Below are 20,870 nucleotides of genomic sequence, written 5' to 3' on the forward strand. Positions count from 1 at the left end.
ATATTTGTAACAAAATGTACGGCATAAATACACTTGTGAAGAAAAAAAATATAACCCCTTCTTTTTCTTTCACGTAAATGACAATTCGGTAGGTAGGTACCATTTGCATAAATAGGCGATAACAGATGTGTTTAAGATAAAAGTAATGATAATGAAAGTGGTCTTTTACTTATTTAATCTATTTATGCTGTATTATTGTCATGTTATATCATTATCAAAATATAAGAAGCCAATCACCTGGCATATGCATTTAAGTAGGCTAATTGAAGCCTACTACCAAAATAAGTAGGAGAATCAATGTTTAGTTGTTAAAAGAAATGGGTTATTACTGGAATTACTATTTTTATTTTTATATATAAATGTGAGACGGGTATATAAAGGTAAACTAACCTACTTTAGATCATAATAAAATCTCTCAAAATCACTAAAATGTAATTTTTGTAGTAAAATGAAATTTTATTGCATACTTACCGAACAGTTGTACAGCTGTAGATTACCTACGCGGCAGACCAAAATTCAAACTTTACGGTGGCGCCGCCATCGCTGAAGTATGGGACAGGGTCTTCCCCCTACTCGGAGGAGGAAGAGGTATTTGGAGGAATAATAGTTCGTCCAAGAACAGGCACAACAGACCAGGTGTAGACAATATGTTCTGCACAACTATCCACCTGTGGTGAGGAGGGAGGTCTTCAATTAGTAATTGTTGGTAAGTATGCAATAAAATTTCATTTTATTATAAAAATTACATTTTTACTGCAATGTCTTACCGAACAATTATGCAGCTGATTACTCATTGCAAGGATGGGGGCTGTGGATGTATGGGTAATTAAGAAATATAACAATGATCAGCACTGTTAGTGGTTGTTGTACCTTAAGAGAGCTACTGCAGGAGAATACTGCCTCTGGTCTTATGTAGTAGAGAGCTTGGGTATGTCCAGTGAGTGCCTCTACATAAAGGGGGATACCTTCGCACTCAGCTGTGGTAAAAACAATATATTACCCTTGCCTGAGCAAAGACCAGATATAACATACAGGAAAGAAAACAATAACCAAAAACGGTCACCTAAACCAAATAAAAACCTTTACCCACCATACTAAGAAACAATCAACTGGCAAGCACTCCAGGTACATATTCGCTAAATTTTTATCGAAAAGTTACTAGAGTAAATTAGGATGGAAAGAATAATTAGGACAAGAGAAAATTGTTGAAAATTAAATACTTTAATATAAAACTTGATTCAAGACTGAAGTTATTGAAGGGTATAGCTTCATGAAATTAAGTAATAAATCCCCAGTCTACATTGACGAAAGTGTCCTGCTAGTTCCAAGACGATAGCTCTTGACCTCTCTTCACTCCAAGGTTCACCCCTTTTAGCGAAACTCCAACCTACAGGAAAAAAGACTAACGTTATAGGGAGCGACTGGTTGCCATCCCAAACACACTTAATAACAAAAAGGTACCGAGGCTAAACAAACAAGAAACTTAAATCTCAAACTATTTTATACTCGATACGTTAATCAAATCACTGAAGGTTGAAAAATTAATGAAGGGCCTTGCCTCAATGATCTTTAAGTGTATAGTACACTATCGCCGACAAAGTACACATAACACCCATGGATCTGCATTACATGAACTTACCCGAGTTAGGCAGCCAGCAGCGAAGATCTTGGAACTCAGCCGTTGTCCTCCACCATGTATTGTCCTTCACCTCGAACCCCCACACGATGAGCTTATTTTCTCATGTTCAATTTCGTACACCTTACGAAGGCTCGTGATTCAACAGGAAGTCTCTTGAGCAGCATTACCACATCAGTACCTCCGGGAAACGATCCATCAATAACAAGTGAATAAAGTAGAAATTGATCACCCGACCAGCCAACAATCGAATCCTCAAAATATTTCGTAACCGATAACCTTCAGTCTTGTCTCTGGCGACGGTGGTGGTAGTGAAGGGTCGTAGCGGTACTTTAGTACTGTCTTACCCGAGCTTTTTCCGCGTCCTTGTTAGGTCTGACGTCTGTCATTTAGTGACGTATCCAAGGACCGTGGAAACATGGAAGTCCATGCACGTACAAATTCAAGGGGTTACTTAACTCAATTGATTAATTATTTAATTTGAATAAAGTTTGAGATTCAATTTCTTGAAAAATGTTTTATTTGTATTAATATTTTTGTACAACATAGCACCCCCAGATTTCCATTGACACAACAACCTTGATACAAGGCAAATAAGATAGAGAGGAACCAACTCCCTATGTCGTTTCTCCTAACACCATGCCAGCTACGGATAGAGGACCAAGAGATTTACAGTCCTCAAAAACTGTTTCAATCTCTTTCAAGTAATGTAAAGCAAAAGATGATTTAGACCTCCAAAAGATCTTTTGAAGGATAGCAGAAAGTGTTAAGTTGTGACGGAACACCAGGGAAGTAGCTACCTCTTGGACTTCGTGCACCTTGACTTTCAGGAAAGGGAAGTCCACATCTTTAGCTGGAAATGGGGAGACTGCCCTCTTATTTTCTCCGTTCTGTGAAGGTAACATCTTAGTGCCTGCATAGGGCATAAGAGCCTTTCCTCTTCCTCTGGGCCTAGTATATCTATGAAGTTCTTGAGAATGAAAGAGCGTGGCCAAGGATTGGATGGATTCTTGTTCTTAGCAAGGAAACTTAGTGACAAGAAGCAAACCATATCTCCTTGTGAGAAGTCAACCATATTATCCATAGTGTGAAGCTCGCTTACACATCTTGCCGACGCTAAGGCTTCCAAAAATAAAGTCTAATCTTGATTAAACTTCTAATAGACGACGAATGAAAAGGTTCAAAGGATGGACTAGGAAGTCATTTAAGGACAATATCGAGATTCCATGCCACCGAATCCTTTGGACACTTGGAAGTCTCGAAGGATTTAATCAGATCAAAATGGTCACTATTCAAGGACAGATCCATTCCTCTATGCTTGAATACGGAAGTGAGCATTACTCTATAACCCCTAACTGTAGAAGGAGCCAAATGTTGAGAGTCCCTTAAAAATGGTGTCACCTCTGCGATGGAATATCTCAGGTCTTAAGAGAATTTTTAACATACCTTATTAAGCTTAGTATCTTACCAACGAACCATTATTACTTGAATGGTGACAAAGAAAACACTGCTCACATATTTATCTATAATATAATGCCAATAAATCAACAATTACGTAAACTAGATATCAAAACACCAACCCAACATTAATTAAATATTCCACAATATAGTTACGACTTATGGTACTGAATAGCAAGTAAGAACAAGATAGTTAAGGTCCGGAGAAAGGTTTGAAAATACAAAAGGAAGGAGCACAGAGTGGAAGTAGGTTGAGCAGTCAAAAGATGGCGCCGAAGCAAAAGAGACTGAAATACTCAAATAGGGAAAAGGTACACATTGTTGAAAATAAAATATATACAATATATATATGTACAAAGAGGGAGAGTGGCAATTCGTCATAGTCCCCCCCCCCCCCCCCCCCCCCCTCGCGCTAAGATGGGCCCACTATAGTGGGACCAGATGGTTGTGGTGTTGAAGGCAGTGGAAGCCGCGACCGTGTGTTAGCGATGAGATTGTTGGCACCTCCGATCGACTGAAGTTTTTGATTGAAGGCCGACAAGATATATGACCAATGAAGTAGTTTGTTGTTTCGGAGGCGAGAACGTTCGTGGAAGATGAGTGGTCGATGGTCGGTATATAGTACTACTACTCGGTGGTGTCCTTCCAAGTAGGGTTGAAAGTGTAGTAGCGAAGCGACGATGGCATAAAGTTCCATTTCGACAGTGGCCCACCTGGTTTGGGCTCCTTTGAAGAAGCGAGAGTGGTAGGCGATGGGAAGGAGATGATGAAGTGGTGGTGGCGTTTCTGTGGTACTGACTGAGTAAGACTGTAGCAAAACAGCCCCATAACCTGTATTGCTGGCGTCAGTCTGCATGAAAAATTCTTTATTAAAATCAGGAGCTCTTAAGAGGGGTTTAGAAACCAAGATGCTCTTCAGTTGCTTAAAAATGTGACGGTGTTCTTCGGTCCAGTCAAACTTTACCTTAGGGGAAGTAAGAGCATAGAGGGGAGCAGTAATAACAGCAAAGTTCTTAATGAATTTAGCATAGTAAGAAACCATTCCTAAAAAAGACTTAAGTTGCTGTCTGGTGTCAGGAATAGGAATGTTCTTGATAGTGTCTATATTAGCCTCTTTAGGTAAAATTTCTCCACTACCAACGGAATGTCCTAGATAAACTACTTTAGCTTGACAAAAAGAACTTTTAGCAAGGTTGATTGTCAGCCCGACTTTTTGCAGGCGTTGAAAGAGTTCTTCCAAGGTGTGAAGATGTTCCTCCCAGGTCTTGCTGGCAATCACAAGGTCGTCGAGATATGCAAAGACATCTTTAAGGCCTCTAGTTATCTCTGTCATCATGCGCTGGAACGTTGCAGGTGCATTACAGAGTCCAAAGGGCATTACTAAGTAAGAAAAGAGACCAAAAGGCGTTATGAATGAAGAGATTTTCTTAGCTTTATCAGTCAGTGGTACCTGATAATATCCTTTTAGTAAATCGAATTTGGTTAAGAATTTGGCATTACCAATATTATCTAGAATGTCATTAACCCTAGGAAGTTGATAGGAATCTTTAACAGTCACTTTATTTAATTTCCTATAATCAGTGCAGTCTGAATTGCCCATTAGATTTGGGGACCATTATACATGGTGAAGCCCGAGGCGATGTACTGGGTTCTGCCAAATTATTGTCTGATAAAACTGAACTCCCCTTTTCAATGTTTCTAGTTTAACTCCTTTGGCTCTATAGAAAGATTGACGGATTGGAGTGGTATTTGGTTCAAGCAATATGTCATGGTGGACAGTAGAGTTACATTTAGGAATATCAGTACTAATGTCTGGAAACTTTAGTAAGAGCCTTGTCAATGCCTGTTTTTGAGGTACATTTAGGTGAGAAAGATAAGCATCTAAAGATTTTAAAATTTCACTATTATAAAAATCCTTAAATGATAAAATGAGATTGGTTTCATCACCATCATTAGATTCATCATCTAATGTCAGGTTAGGTACCTTTGTTGCTTCTGTATTAGCTTTGGTTATCAAGCAATATTAGGACACCGTTTTGAGTGGAGTGATATAGGGTTTAAGGAGGTTTACATGAACTAATTGAGTTGGTCGTTTTCTGTCTGGAGTGCTGATTATGTAGTTTACTTTAGGGGTCCTAAAAAGGATCTAGTAAGGTCCTGCATATTTTTCTCATAAGGGAGCGCCAGGAATAGGATGATACACTAAAACTTGGTCGTCAGTTTTGAACTCTCTCATTTTTGCCTTCTTATTGTATGTGTTGCATCTTCTGCTGGGAAGAAACTAAATTAGTATTAGCAATATCATAAATGTATGTAAATTTCTTTTTTAAATCTTTTAAATACTGGTAAATATTTGTAGTTTCTTCTGGCTTCCTTTGCACAATGTTCTCCTTTACCGAACTTAATATAGTTCTTGGTTTTCGACCAAACATGAGCTCAAATGGGGATACCCCTGTGGAATCATGAGGTGTACCTATAAGTACATACATGAGAAGATCAAGGTCCTCATCCCAGTGCTGTGATGTTTCACTGATATACTTCCGTAGCAAACTTTTTATAGTCTGGTGCATTCTTTCCAAGGCACCATTAGTCTGCGGGTGATAAGCAGAAGAGTAAACATTATGGATATTAAATTGATACATAGCTTGCTTGAAAAGATTGCTAGTAAAATTGGTACCTTGATCGCACTGTAGTTCTCTTGGGAAACCTAATAAGGTGAAGGTTTTCAACAATTGTCCAACTACGGTTTTAGCACAGATAGTTTTAATGGGAAAGGCTAAGGTATACCTAGTGGTAGGACAAAGGACAGTTAAAATGTATTCATTACCCTTGCGAGTCTTTGGCAAGGGCCCAACACAATCTATAATTACCTTATCAAATGGTGACTTAGGTACTGGAATGCTTTGAAGCAGTGCTGGAGGTATTTTCTCATTAGGCTTACCAGTGATCTGACAGTGGTGACAGGAAGCAATGAACTCCTTTATGTCCTTTCTCATTTCTGGACAATAAAAATCCTCAAATAACCTCTTGTAGGTTTTATTCACTCCAAGATGAGATTCTGTAGAATGAGCGAGGTAAAGTAAGGGTTTCCTTAAGGGCTCTGGAAAAACAACCTGAAAACAGTCATGCCACGAGTTAGATGTTGGAGCTTTGGGAGACTTGTAATGGCAAAACAAAATATTTTTCTCCACATAAAAGTACGGAGTTTTAGGGTTGTCAGTAGGATCCACTACTTTATCCCAGAGTGTTTTCAAACTTGAATCCTTCCGTTGGAGTACAGCAAACTGGTCCTTATTTATATCAACTAAATCCAGAGCTTGTTATTTTGTCATTCTTTACCATGGGAGGAAAATTAGTGCTGGGCGTTTTACTAGATATTCTAGTGATTACCTGGGAGATTTTACCTGGCTTTTTGGAGAGCTCATCTTTGATTACTACCTCAGGTGTTGTTACAATCAATTTAGGTTTAAGTACAGAGGATCCTGCAAGATCATTACCAATAATCATCTGAATAGGGTAACAAGGTAATGTTTTATCTAAGACAGCAACCTTTGCCTTACCTGTAAAGTAAGGGCAAACAATATCCACCTCAGCCTCGGGTAGAAGAGTAGTTGTGGTTAGGTCACTTACTGCTATATACTCTTTTGTGTATTTTAAGTTGTCTTGACTGGCAGCCAAAAAATTATTGTCTGGGATGAAGCAGAGTCTCTCAGAGCTGTGACAGATGAATCATTAAGTGAAGCCTCACACATGAATTCATTAAATGGTTCCAGATCCTGTGAAGGAACAAAAGCATGACATGTTACTGCACCTTTAGTTTTCTTTGACTTACCATCAGTGCTTACTTCTGACCTCTGACATTTTGGACTGGGACAATTTTCTATGGAGTGTCCATCTTTCTTACAATAAGCACAACTAACCTGTTGAGATTTAGGCGATGAGACAGTCTTTGAAGGATCTTTACCAATCTTGTGAATTAGATAATAGTTGTCAGCTAAGCTAGCTGCTTTTAGTACTTCAGTTTCACCTTTAAAATGTACATAAGTGGCAATATTAGAGGGAACTTTACGCCAAAATTCCTCCAACAAAATCAGATTTTTAAGAGAGTCTAAATCAGTAACACCAGCTCTCTCCAACCATTTGTTAAACTGTCTTACCTTTATGTTACAGAATTCTACAAACGTCTGAGATGGAGTCTTGAAAGAGTTTCTAAACGTTTGCCTGTAGCCTTCCACAGTAATGGCATATGCATCTAAAACAGTCTTTTTAAGAACTTCATAGTCTTTAACCCCAATTAATTGCGATGCAACATATGCAGCCTTACCTTTCAAGTGGTTGTGCACGAGTATTGTCCAGAAATTAGGCGGCCAATTTAATGATGTTGCTATGTCTTCAAATGTTTAAAAGAAAACCTCTGGATCCTTATCGTTGAATTCGGGAACTAATCTGCTGGCTTTAGTCACATCGAATCCCGTGGGAAATTTTCCTTCATCCTCTTTACCCTTAAGACTGATAAAAGCTGACTTCCCCCATTTATCAAGTTCTAACTCATTAAGCTTTACCTGTTTCTCAAGTTCCAACTCATTAAGCCTTTTCTGATGTTCAAATTCTCCTGGTCTTCTTTCTTGTTCCACGAATCTTCTTTCTTGTTCCACGCATCTTCTTTCTTCAAATTCTTCTTGTCTTCTTTCTTGTTCCACACGTCTTCTTTCTTGTTCTCTCTTTTCCTCCACTTCAAAAACTTTCAACTGAAGTTTCAGTTTTTCCACTTCAGGATTGACATTAGCAATGGCACCTGTAAGGGTTCTTAGTTCTTCCACATCTTTGTTGTCCTCTGTTAGGACGTTTTTATTCAGCAAGAACTGAAGGATGTCATTCATTAATGATAGGTGCTTTGGCATAAGTTATATCTGTAGGGATTTGGCATTTACTCGCAACCGTGAGAAGTTCCTGCTTTTTAGCCAAATGCAAGGTTAACAATTCATCTCTAGGATTAGCCAAGAATTTCTCTAGATCGAAAGGCATGATTGTTGTTAAGGTAAGAAGGTTTAATATTTAAATCTAAACTTATCCTGAAAGTGCTGATTAAGTTACGGTATTACCGCTTACAAACATTATTACACTAAATACAGAATTACCGAATTTGTAGCACAAACCAATTACTTAACTAGGTTGTTAATAATCAGATACTTCAATTGTCGTGTACGAGTTTATGTAGTTTTAACACAAAACAAAGTGTAGGCGAGACTGATAACAGCAACACGAGCATTCAAAATGAACTGATGGGCCAGGATGGCTTAAGTTTGTCTAATGATCATTAAGTGATTTGACCGATAACGAAAGCGCGATACCCATAAAGGATTTGATGGGCGAGGATGGCTTTTACGTCAATGTCCAAGAATAAAGGGAGGTTGGACGGATAACGAAAGCGCGATACCCAAAATTAACAGAAGGTATTTAGAAAAATCCGAAGGGTCAAGTAGGCTAATGAATGACGCCCGAGGTAACACAAAACTAGCGTATTTCGGACTATTTCTAGTGAGAGTAACCCTTAATTGCGGCTCTTAATATGGGGCGGGCAAAAACAAAGCACAAAGAAGACTGTAGTACCCAGCGGACTAACGATTGTTGACAGCTATTCCTCCATATTACCGATGCCTGAGCAAGAGAGTGAGGAGTATACTTCCACTTTAACAACAAAACGCTAACAATGAACGATTGAGGATTAAGAGCAGTGTTACAAAATCTTACGGTTCGTATTTCACTGGTTCTGTGCGTGTTTGTAAACTACTAAACCATTCAATTCACTTTCACGATTCACAATCCCGGTCAGGGCCCCATTTTGTCACCTCTGCGATGGAATATCTCAGGTCTTAAGAGAATTTTTAACGTACCTTATCTTAGTATCTTACCAACGAACCATTATTACTTAAATGGTGACAAAGAAAACACTGCTCATATATTTATCTATAATATAATACCAATAAATCAACAATTACGTAAACTAGATATCAAAACACCAACCCAAACATTAATTAAATATTCCACAATATAGTTACGACTTACGATACTGAATAGCAAGTAAGAACAATATAACAATCACAACTGTCACTGTTAGTAGTTGGAAGTATACTCCTACTTCATCCCGATAGTTAAGGTCTGAAGAAAGGTTTGAAAATACAAAAGGAAGGAGCAGAGAGTGGAAGTAGGTTGCGCGGTCAAGAGATGGCGCTGAATCAAAACTGAAATACTCCAGTAGGGAAAAGGTACACATTGTTGAAAATAAAATATATACAATATATATATGTACAAAGAGGGAGAGTGGCAATTCGTCATAATAGGAAGACAACTGCTATGTCAATCACAGACGTCTCAGAAGAAGAGACTTTAGACTGCTTGCACCATCTTCTAAAGAATCCCTGTTTATGCTGTAAAGTCTATTAGAAGAAACTCTTCTGCAGCTCGCCTCAAAAAACCTTTTGCTCTGATGAGGCTCCTGACAGTCTGAAGCCTGTCAGGGTGAGAGTGGACAGGCCTTGATGGTATCTTGCAAAATGTGATTATTTGAGTAGAGACCTCTTTAATGGCAGCAGTCTGGGGAATTCTATGAGTAGGCTGAGAAGATCTGGGAATCACTCCTTCCTTGGGCAGAATGGAGCTATGAGAGTGAGCAAGACGTTTAGGTGAAACAAAACTTTGTTCAGCACCTGCCTCATTAGGCCAAATGGGGGAAAGACATATGCATTTACCCCCGATCAATCCAGTAACATTGCATCGACGGACCATGTTAGGGAGTCGAGGACTGGAGAGCAGAACAGTGGAAGGTGGTTGTTCTTCGAAGTGGTGAACAGATCTATTGCTGGTCTGAGCAAACTTTGGCATCGAGAGTCCACTCCAACATGAGGACTCGGTGACCTCGACATAATTCGGCCGCCATCACGTTCATTTGCCCTTGGATGAAACGAGGGATCAGTGAGACTTGATTTCTTTCTGCCTACAGAATCAGATTTTTTGTTGTGTTGTAAATGATGAATGAATGTGTTCCCCCTTGCTTCCGGATGTAGGACAATCAGGTGGAATTGTCTGCATGGACTGCTACCACCCATCTCAACAGGAGGTGGAAGAATGCCTGAAGACCCAGGTGAACTGCTAATAATTCTTTCACATTAATGTGAAGAGATTGCTGAGACTCCGACCACTTCCCTGATGTTTTCTTCTCTCCCAACGGGGCTCCCTTTCCTACATCAGAGACGTCTGAGTAGAACTGAACGGTTGGGTGTAGTGGAAGAATAAGACCCTCTAAAATCTTGGTTTTGAAAGCCACCATGCTGGGTCCTCCTTGATCTCATTTGTGATGTTGAATACTATCGAGTACGGTTGAGACTTCCTGTGCCATGACACTTTTAGGAAGAATTGAAGGGGTCGCATGTGTAGCCTTCCGAGTCTTTAAAACTGTTCCACTGAAGCTAATGTGCCTAGCAGACTTGTCCATGAAGTGCAGAGATGAAAAATGCCAGTGAAGGGCCACCGATTTTCATCTTGCTGATATGACCAAGCTTTACAAGCAGGAGCTGGAACAGCTTGGTGTTGACTCGCCTGATGTTCATCCTACTCGACTCAAGGATCAGCTGCTTTTGTACATTCCCAAGCTGCAAGCTAATCACCAAGGACGAGAAGTTCTGTTGGCTGTTGAAACTGATGTAGGTTCAATCCTATCAGAAGCATCCCATTATGGTGAAGCGATCCATCTAGCAAAAGCTGCTGGGATAATAAGACAAGACAAGCTCTGTCAGAAGTCGAATTTCAGCAGCTATTTTCTTGGCAAAGACTTAGAACAGGCTGTGCCACCATCACTGCTTCAGTTTGTATGCATGATCGAACATGGTGCAGACATCAAGTCCCAACTCCATCATGGAGCATCGAAATCAGCCTTTCCTACATCACAACTTCTACAGTACAACTGCTTTGCCAAATACAAGGAAGGAACTGATGTCCACTGGCATTCCAAGGACTAGGAGCCACATTTTGCAGTCTACATGGGCCTGTATGTGTTTGCCAAGACGAGGAAGAGACAAATAATTGAAATGCTCCATGAGAATGGGCTCAGCATATCATATGACCGAATCCTAGAAATCTCAGCACAGTTAGGAGAAGCAGTTGTTGCACAGTTTGTGGTAGATGGAGAAATCTGTACCCCAGTCTTGAGAAAGAATTTGTTCACAACTGGAGCAGTTGACAACATAGATCATAATCTGACTGCGACCACAGCTGAAATAGGGGTGGACACAGAAAGGAGAAGTATGGCAGATACATTGGACAACACTACCACCGATTGCAGCAAGTTGTCAAGAATTGACAAGGTGTTCCTTTAAGAAGGTTTGCACAGGAAGATGAAAGTGCTCTCCAGCAGAGCTTCCTTGTACATCACTCTGCAGCTTCATATGTAAACAATAGGAGATCGAGAAACAGCAGCACGGTATGCATAACTTTGGAAATGTACTAGGCGGGACAAAACTTAGGTAAAGGACAAACATCTTGGTGGTCATCTTGAGAAATATGTCTCAGAGTGCTTTTTAAACAGGAAAATATAGTTCAGCAGGCTTCAAAACATAGGAATCCACACTTAGATTATGCAAATCAGACAACTACAAATATTTCTAAGCAAAACATCTACTTCGGGTGGTTATTTTGGTGGCCATCTTGAAAATGGCCACCATCTTGGATTTTCAGTGCCAATCAGGCTGATTTGATTAGTATTCCTTGGAGGACACTTGTTCCAAATTGGATGCTTGTATCATCACTAGCACGATTTTTCTGTTATCAGCCCCACTATAAACTCAGCATGTCTCAAACACTTTCTGTCTCTCATTCATCTCGAGTCTTTCAGTCTAGCGAGTCACAGTTTCTACATCATTCTTTGCCTGGTTCCATTTGTCACTCTCGGAGTCGTTTCGTTGTCTCTCTCTGTTTCTTCTCCTTCGTTGTCGTGAGTGTGTACTTCCAATGGACGATGTGTTCTACGTCTCAGAGGTGTTCCTCACCCTGAAAGAGCACCTTTATGGATTTCATTAACCCTCTCTCATCAGGTACACTGCAACGACTCTTCCAAGGGGCCACTGGCTGCACTTCCATTGCTCTACTTTAACTAACACAATATCTCCCACACACAGGGCTTGAAACGTTCAAGTACCTTTCATGTGTGTGGTACCACCTGGCTTCAGCGTCGACGCGGATGGGATGCAGTCACTTGGTGGCCAGTGGACCATCATGTTCAATGGACGTCTTCAATCTTGTGTATCGTACGCACTTAGTGGCGTGCTGAACTATTCTCCGGTGGCCAGGGAAATCCCGGGATTAGGCATAATAACAAATATATCCCTATGAAAATCATTATCTTCTGGTACTTGTTGAACTTCATACTACATATTATGCTTTTTTATTCAGCTGGGGATTATTATTACTATTAATATAAAAGTAGTTAAGTCAGACCACTGAGCTGATATATTGGTACTTTATCATGTTTAAAACTAGTTTGAACAGAGATTGATATAAATTATATGATTTTACTTAGTAAATTCCTCAGTACTCTTCTCTCCTTCTCTCTCCTTCCTCTGTTCCTCTCTCTCTCTCTCTCTCTCAAAAATCTCTGCTCTCTCCTCTCGCTCTCTTCTCTCCTCTCTCCTCTCTCTCTCTCTCTCTCATAATTTTAAAGAGATGGAAACGTACCGGATCCAATAAGAACATAAGTATTTTGTAAATCAGATAAAAATTATAACTTGCAATATATATTGAATTACCTAATTATTGAAAAGGATATTAGTGTTATTTTATGATGCTATACTATATCAATATGTTTTCATGGTGTTAGAATATCGTAAGAAACTAAGCACCTGGAGTTCTTGAATCTTGAATTCTCTTCCCAGGCCTCTTTTATGCAATGAATGTAAATCATCCAGAAAATATGAAAATGAAACCTCCCGGGATTTAAAACCAAATCCACGGAAACAACACTGGGCTAAATATAGCGGGATCCCAGGAAAGATACCCTAGTTGGTACATCTTGTTATAATGGAACGTGAAATCGATATAAATCTTATATCTTTGGTGGAGACCAAGGTATATAGAATATTATTCTACATACTTTGGAGGAGACGAAACCAGTGTTATGGGATTAAAGTCTCGAAGACTACAAAAGTCGGAATTTGACTATATCTGCATTCTGCATGTCGTGTTTTGCCTACGAAGCTTATCATATATTATAATAATATATCCGCCACAGCAGTTCCCCGAATGATACCTGACACACAGAAGTAATTGAAAAATTTGTTGCCATCCCATTTAGATCCTCAAATAACGTGGCAAATGTGCCTAATGTCTCTCGCTGTGGATTCAAAGAGTCCACCCAGGATTCGGCAGTCTCTTTTTCCTCCTTAAATGTGCTCAATAAAAGCACAATAAACTCTCTTTTATCCATTGTGGTTGACATTACAGCCCACCATAGACTGAGCATAAACAAATATCCCGCCATAGGATTCTGCATAACGCAACTGTGTGCGGCAACATTTAATAATCTATCCCAGTTTCTGCGGTGCGGCGAACGCATCTATCTGCAGCAACAACACGCAGTGTGATAGGGGCGGAAATATTGGTGTCGCAGTTGCCTAGTGGTCAATGTCTGATACATCTCTTTACTGGTGGGAGCAAATGTATCACATCGCCTTGGACGAGATGGGAGGGCGTAAGGAGTTCATCCCAACCTCACATCTCCTTCGTCGTCCCTGAAAAGGGGCAGTGCAACGCGTTCACAGGATGTTATTGGGCCTACAATTTCGTAAGACAACTGGCCCTGTGTCATTAGGGCTACGCATATAATGAATATTACCTTTGGATAATCATTAATTCTGCTACACAACATTTGAATTTCGCCTCAGAGAATATTATTATAACATAAGGAAGGATAGAATCAAGGTAGATGTATTTCTCTTCGGAGAATATTGAAAATAACACAAAAATATAAAGACTAGGGAGGAATAAGTAATCAAACAAATAAATCAAAGTTAATAATGTAGAAAGGAGCCATGCTTTCAAATAATATAGCTCTAGTAGCTCAGGCTACATTAATAGCATTTGTGCTGTCTTCTAAGTATTTCTAGTCTTAAATTTATCAGGTGCCTAGAGTATGGCACTGTGCAAATGTGGTACTTATTAAGACAAGCCTATTGGCCTTAAGGCAACATATTATTTAAATTGCTTATGCCTTGGAATAGTTCCAAAGAAGTAACTAACTTATATGGTCAGAATTGCTGGCGAATGGACTTTGCATAAACATAACATACAATCGAAAGAGATGCCTAAAAGACAAAAATTAAGAGAAATGAAACTGTAAACGGAGAGATATAGGAAAGTACAAATAGAAAAAATTACAAAATGATAAGAGGACATAATAGAATCAGAATCTGGCAACCTCCTCTGGATGGAGAGGCCAGGATTCTCCATAAGAATGTGGCACTGTGCCTGGGCACTAGTGCAGAAAGAAACTATTGACTCACTTAAGTTTTCTTAAAACCTTGACGCCTTTTTTATCGCTTCTTTGGCCCTCTCCAAGGTTGGTTTGAAGGTGCTGTAGGGGAACTTGAAAGACCTAAGTCCATCGAAGATGCCTGAGAGGCATCGGCTCTTGCTGCTGCAACAACCAGAACAGTGGTACTTGGCTCAGTTCCTTGGGTTCGGCAGAGTCCTTACTCCTGGACTGGTCAGCTGCTCACAAATAAGGGTCCTCATGACTGTAGCAGACACTCCACAAATAGTGAGAGGGAAAATAAAGTGTTCTTCCACGTACACAAAACAACATCCACGAATGATCTAACTCCCACACACGTGACATTGAATAAGAGCAATTTTTGTTTTACTGCACAAACTGCATTTATCTCTCACCGCGGAGAGAGAAAAAAAAAAAAAAAAAAAAAAAAGGCTCATGGAGGGTCAGGGGCGCAAAACCGCACAAATATCTTCGGATGCGCCATAAATAAGGGTCCTGGTGAATTCCTATTGGAATTGGCTCTCCCTCAATAGCTGGCACTGGTATCGGTGCCAAGCCCAGGGAGGAAAAGTGACCTGGACTGGGAGTTCCACAAAGGAGACTCGAGTCTTGCCTTGGTACAGGCACTGAGGCAGTTCCTGACATGGTGAGAGGATTTGAACGTGGTTCAATGTCCATGATGGGTGGAGCATGGCATTGCCTCATACCTCCCCATGGCACTGGCTGTTATTTAGAGATAGGTCTCTGAGAACAGTGAAAATGGCTTAGATCTATGTAAGGGCCTGGGTTCTGAGACTGTATAAATACAGGAGTAGACTTAAATTCCTGTCGCAACAGGATGTCATAACCTCCAGGAATATAGGTGGCTACCATCAGAGTGCATACTTTACAGCAGTGAGGTTGTGTGACTTAACTGGACAGTAAACAGAATTTTACATGGTTGAGGTTCTCAATCATGATGAGTTTGCAGAATTTTATCCTCTCTAATTATGGACATCTGCACACTAGAGTCGTCAAATTCTCGGATGTGGTGGGTGCCTTATCCTAGGTAGGTGGCCAGATCGGGGGAGGGCTATTGGAAAAGAAGTCCTCTAGATTGAATAGTTCCAGGATCTCTTTTGTAGACTTGGCTTGGGAGACCTCGGTCCACCGACAGAGGGCTGGCGCTTTCTTAGCAACCCCCCCCCCCCCCCCGTCCCGCGACTCCAATCAGGTCTGTCCAACCTCCTTTTGCTTCTCCACTTCTGCCTCCACTTTTCTGGGGTTATTTTGAAGGCCTTTATGATGGCCTCCCAGACGTGGGCGGTGTTATTTTGCTAGTTAGCAGAGAGCACCTGGAAGGTTTGGCACCCTTGTCTTCTGTGTTTTTTCCTAAGTTGAGAGCAATTTCGGCAGAGGGAGGCTGGTAATTGTTTAGCACTCGCTTGACATAGTCAAGCCAAATTTCTTGTTCAGCCTCATTCCATGGCTTAATGAGGGAACTTATGCTGCTGAGGGTGGTGTGCGAAGATCAGAATGCAAAGTTCTAGTACTCTCGTTCTCTTTCCCTCCATTCTTTCCTTCTCCTCCTCTGCTCTTTCTGCTCCTTCCTTCGTCTTCCTCACTAACCTCTCCTTCTCTCTAATCATGCCTTCTCCCTACCCAGATAGCCAAGTCTTGGCCTTTCATTCCCATTGCTTTCCCTACTTTGGAAAAAGCTTTAATTTCATGAAGCACAGCGTTGTTGGCCATCATGTAGGAATACTGTGCACGTGGGACTAGCTGGGGTACTTCTATGGATATATGCAGGCACTAAGCCTTAGAACTGTAGTCCCTAGAGGACTAGGAATGGGGACCAAGAGGTCTGAAATGACAGGCACAAGGCCTTGTAATGTGCTAGCTGAAGGCTCTGGAATAGGCAGGCACTATGCCTGGGAATGGCATCCCTACAGGACTTGGCATAAATAACGTGGGACTTGAACTCCATGGAATGTGGGAATGATCGTCGCTGAGATGTAGGAGTGTACTGTTACAAGGACTGCACCTTGGATTCCACAGAAGGTGGGAATGCACACCACTAAAGATATAAGGCACTGTTACGAGGGCTGTACAAATAACTCCATGGAATGTGGGAATTATCATCGCTAAGACATAAAATAACTGTCACAAGGACTATAAAATTGGATTCCTCGGGAATGAGAATGGATCATCGCTAAGATGTAAATAAGCAGTCACAATGACTGAAACTTGGGCTCCACTGGAATGTGGAATTATTGTCACTATAAGAGGGAATACACCTATACACAAATGTAAAACTTCATCACGAAGATTTAAATGAATAATTTGAAGTCCTTGGCTCCCTAATGTTCTTTAATGTCAGTGCTAGTCTAATGGGTTTGGGCTTAGACCGTTACCTAGCAGGGAATAGTGGGAGCTAGTGTCAGTAAAATAGACAATGACAATGGGAATGAATAGGCATCCCTACAAAAAATATTTACTATGCAATGAGATAACAGTGATCCTCTGGATTCATAGAGAATTAATAAGACACTGGTTTGCGCTTAGTTTTACCTAACCTTACCTATCATAATTTCCTACAGGGGACAAACCTAACACTTTATAGGGAATAGTACTTCATTGGCAAGAAAAATTTTCAAGTGCACAATGCTTACCACACAATAATAATACAAGCAACAATTAAGTGGTCCACAAAGGATACTGACACTTACCAATGCATAACTCACATTTACAACCAGTCTATTATAATAATCTTCCCACATCGGAAAGAGAAACTACTAATGCGAAATAAATAATTAAGGTGAATTTACTGCAAACTCAGTCTGTGTGAATTGCCATGTGGGGATAATTCACGCATCAGCACTTCGGGCTAGCTGTGCAGGCACAACATTACTTACCGGCTACTTCCGGGAGGTATGGCTGTCAGTTGAAAATTAATGGAGGAAGGGGTGAATGACCCTTTTAACTGCCCGAGTATGCAGTGGCAACAAAGATGGGATTCCTACATTACCTCTTTTCATATAATGGTTAAAAGAGTGTTGTAATAGCCAACACTACTCTTTAGGTAGTAAGGTATTCATTATTTTTGTACGTTAACATTACGCTAAGATATTACTATTTCTGGAGAAATAACAATAATGCAAATTTGCCTATTTCCTCCTATTTCTTTGTATTTCTTTCTACCACAGCATTAGCAAGAGAGAGAAAGAATGTGAGAGCCAATGGGCGGGAACCTCTCACACACCTGGCTAAAACAAATTCCTTTCGGACATGGAATTTACTGAGGTAAACTGGTGAAGGAAATATGGCACTGAATTCCTTGTATTGACTATCACTTCCTAACTCACCTAATGCTAACATGCAGTAGCAATAAAAAAAAAGCTAAGTTGGTTAGTGTTATCTTGCATGTGTTGGTAAAAGGTATTGTGTCTTACAAATTTTAAGTGCACTTAAAAGAATTTATGTATTCAATTTATGTATTCAATTTTTATATATATTGAATATTTTGTTTCCTTTTTTTATTTTTGTCTTTGATTCTTTTGAATTATTTATGTTATCAATGCTTTGGTGTGATTTTGCTTTTGGTAATGTTCTGCCTTTTCTATGTATTTCCATATGTCTATTCACATTTTGTTTGAATCTTAGATATTTCGTAGCTACATATTTAATTTAACACTGGTGAATTAATTTGGTGAATTAATTTGTATTTACTTAGATTTATTTTCAAATTTTAACTGTTGTTTAACAGTTTAAAATTTCCTTGAAGAATTTAATTCCATGATTAATTAATTTCCTTGATAGAGTAATTGTGATTTAATTTTGTTCAATTATTAATTCAAGAGTTAATTAAACTTTGTTTTGAAGTAATAGTAAATTTCCATGAAATTGCAAAATTCACTTATAATTTTTTAATTTAGAAATAAATATTTGAAAATATATTTTATTTACTACCAGTATTTTTTTTATTTTATTTAGGTAGAAATATAAAGTAGTAATTCTGCCGTTTTCCTTCAACTTTACTGAAGTTAGATAGAGTAATTGTGAGTTAATTTTGTTCAATTATTAATTCAAGAGTTAATTAAACTTTGTTTTTGAAGTAATGTAAATTTCCCTGAACTGCGAAATTCAACTTATAATATTTTAGTTTAGAAAATCAATATTTTATTTAAAATTTCTATAATAGTTGTTTTTAAATTTTACTACCATAAATTTTTTTATTTTTATTTTAGGTAGGAATAAATAAAGTAAAGGTAATTTCTGCCCTTTTTTTTTTTTGTTTTCTTTCCTTCAACTTTACTGAAGTGAGTTAGAACCAGGGAAATACTTCGACTTTTGAAATTGTTGATGGTGCTAGTAAATATTTAAATCAACTTCATATAAGATTACCTCACACCTGGTTTAATGTACTTAATCTGATTTTTTACATGATCAGTAATTTTTATAAGGGATCACTGTTACCTTTAGAGTATTCAGTCGTTTTGTATTTGTGATGAAGGCTCATGTGTCTGGCTGTTGTGAGGAAATATTTCTTTGATTGATTGCTAAGTGTAGTAACCAGATACTTGACACCTCGTCGTAATTTATATGTATATATAAATTACACACGCACACGGACATAAACGCACGCAGGCTCACACACACACATATGTATATTATATATTATATTATATTATAAATACATATAATATATATTATATCACAAATATATATATATCTATATATCATATATACGTGGATATATTATATACATAGATATGATATATATATATATATATATATATATATATATATATATATATATATATATATATATATACCTGATATATATATACACACCACATGTACCACCCACACACACACACACACACACACACACACACACATATATATATATGTGTGTGTGTGTGTGTGTGTGTGTGTGTGTGTGTGTGTGTGTGTGTGTTTTCGCAACAGTTATTGGCTTTTAAAAGCATGACTCCACTTAACATGTCTGAAATTCAGTAACTGAAGCTGATACTGCCTTGTAAGAAGTCTGACTTACCAATACCTCAGCAGTTTAAACCAAGAGGAAGTATTTTTTTTTTTTTTTTTTTTTTTTTTTTAATCTTCAGGGGAGTCTTGTAACACACACACACACACACACACACACACACACATAGATATATATATATATATATATATATATATATATAGATATATATATATATATATATAAATATATATATATATATATTGTTATGAACTTCACGATGGTCTTAAGTTAATGTTTTTTTGGACCTGATATTTCAGATCAGTACCACAAAAAGTGTATGACCCCTGACAAACCAATCTCAGAGAGGATACACCAAACCACAAACTAAAGATTAACAATAATTTATTACTTAAAAATTAACATAACAAAAGAACCCCTCTGAAAACTGAATGATGGGGAGAAAAGCACAACAACAAATCAGTCACTTCTTCAATCACCTACCTACCTAACTAGCATAGCATAGCATAGCATGCCTTCAAGGAATAAGAGAAAGTAATCAGTGGAAGTAAGAAAAACACTCTTTCCCTAGCATACGATAGATGGAGATTCAAAGGGGAAAACCTTAACCTATATCTTAACCTATATTTTTACAAATTGTTTTAACAAAGTGCATTGTACTAAATACATACTCTTATTATATAAAACATATAAATAACTCAATAGGTCAAGTCCATAAAAACAGCTAAACGCTTAAAGTCATCCAAGGACGTCGTTATGCAGATAATTGCCGACGCTGACACTTATTTTGTGTAAAAGATGTCTGTACTAAAATAAGGGGTTGCTGCTTCATCACATGAAGAAAATAAATTGATAATGCTAATAATAATAATAGTATCCTCTACCCAAAAATACGTAGACTGCCGTTGACTGCCAATAATGCAAAACACTGGTCCCTCTTTGGTGGAGCCGAGTACAGAACTCCTGAACTAATGCCACAAGGCCCCCTCGAAAGCTCCAGGAGAGGGTAAAAAAATTACGTGGCACAGACGACGAAAGCCAAATCACCATCACAAACAGGAAAAAAAAGAAACAAACTTCATGGGCAGAGTACCAATATAAATCAATAACAACCCTTAAGGAGAGGCAAAAGACCCATATCCAGTATTCAGAGAGAAAGTCAAAAGAAAATGGATTAAACTAGAAAAACTTACTTTTAAAAAAGAGCCGTCACGTTAATTTGTGTGTGTGTGTGTGTTACAAGACTCCCC

The 20,870-nt window shown here is 38.7% G+C and overlaps 2 protein-coding genes across 4 annotated transcripts in view; both read left to right on the forward strand.

Moving 5' to 3' along the window:
- LOC135222590 (glyoxylate/hydroxypyruvate reductase A-like) overlaps positions 1-20,870 on the forward strand; it is a 251,672-nt gene that overhangs the window by 218,177 nt on the left and 12,625 nt on the right. For 2 of the 3 annotated variants that reach the window (XM_064260673.1, XM_064260671.1), the window contains one exon: positions 17,819-18,572. The exons of the other annotated variant lie outside the window; for it this stretch is intronic. The gene's annotated coding sequence lies outside the window, so the exon portion shown is untranslated. Of the gene's footprint in view, positions 1-17,818; positions 18,573-20,870 lie in introns of those variants that run through there. 3 annotated transcript variants of the gene reach the window in all.
- Positions 10,642-11,109, forward strand: LOC135223345 (uncharacterized). The gene has a single exon (XM_064261808.1). It carries the CDS (start codon positions 10,642-10,644, stop codon positions 11,107-11,109), a length of 468 nt encoding a protein of 155 aa, XP_064117878.1.

This window comes from Macrobrachium nipponense, chromosome 8, assembly GCF_015104395.2.
Source record: "Macrobrachium nipponense isolate FS-2020 chromosome 8, ASM1510439v2, whole genome shotgun sequence".
NCBI classification, from domain to species: domain Eukaryota; kingdom Metazoa; phylum Arthropoda; class Malacostraca; order Decapoda; family Palaemonidae; genus Macrobrachium; species Macrobrachium nipponense.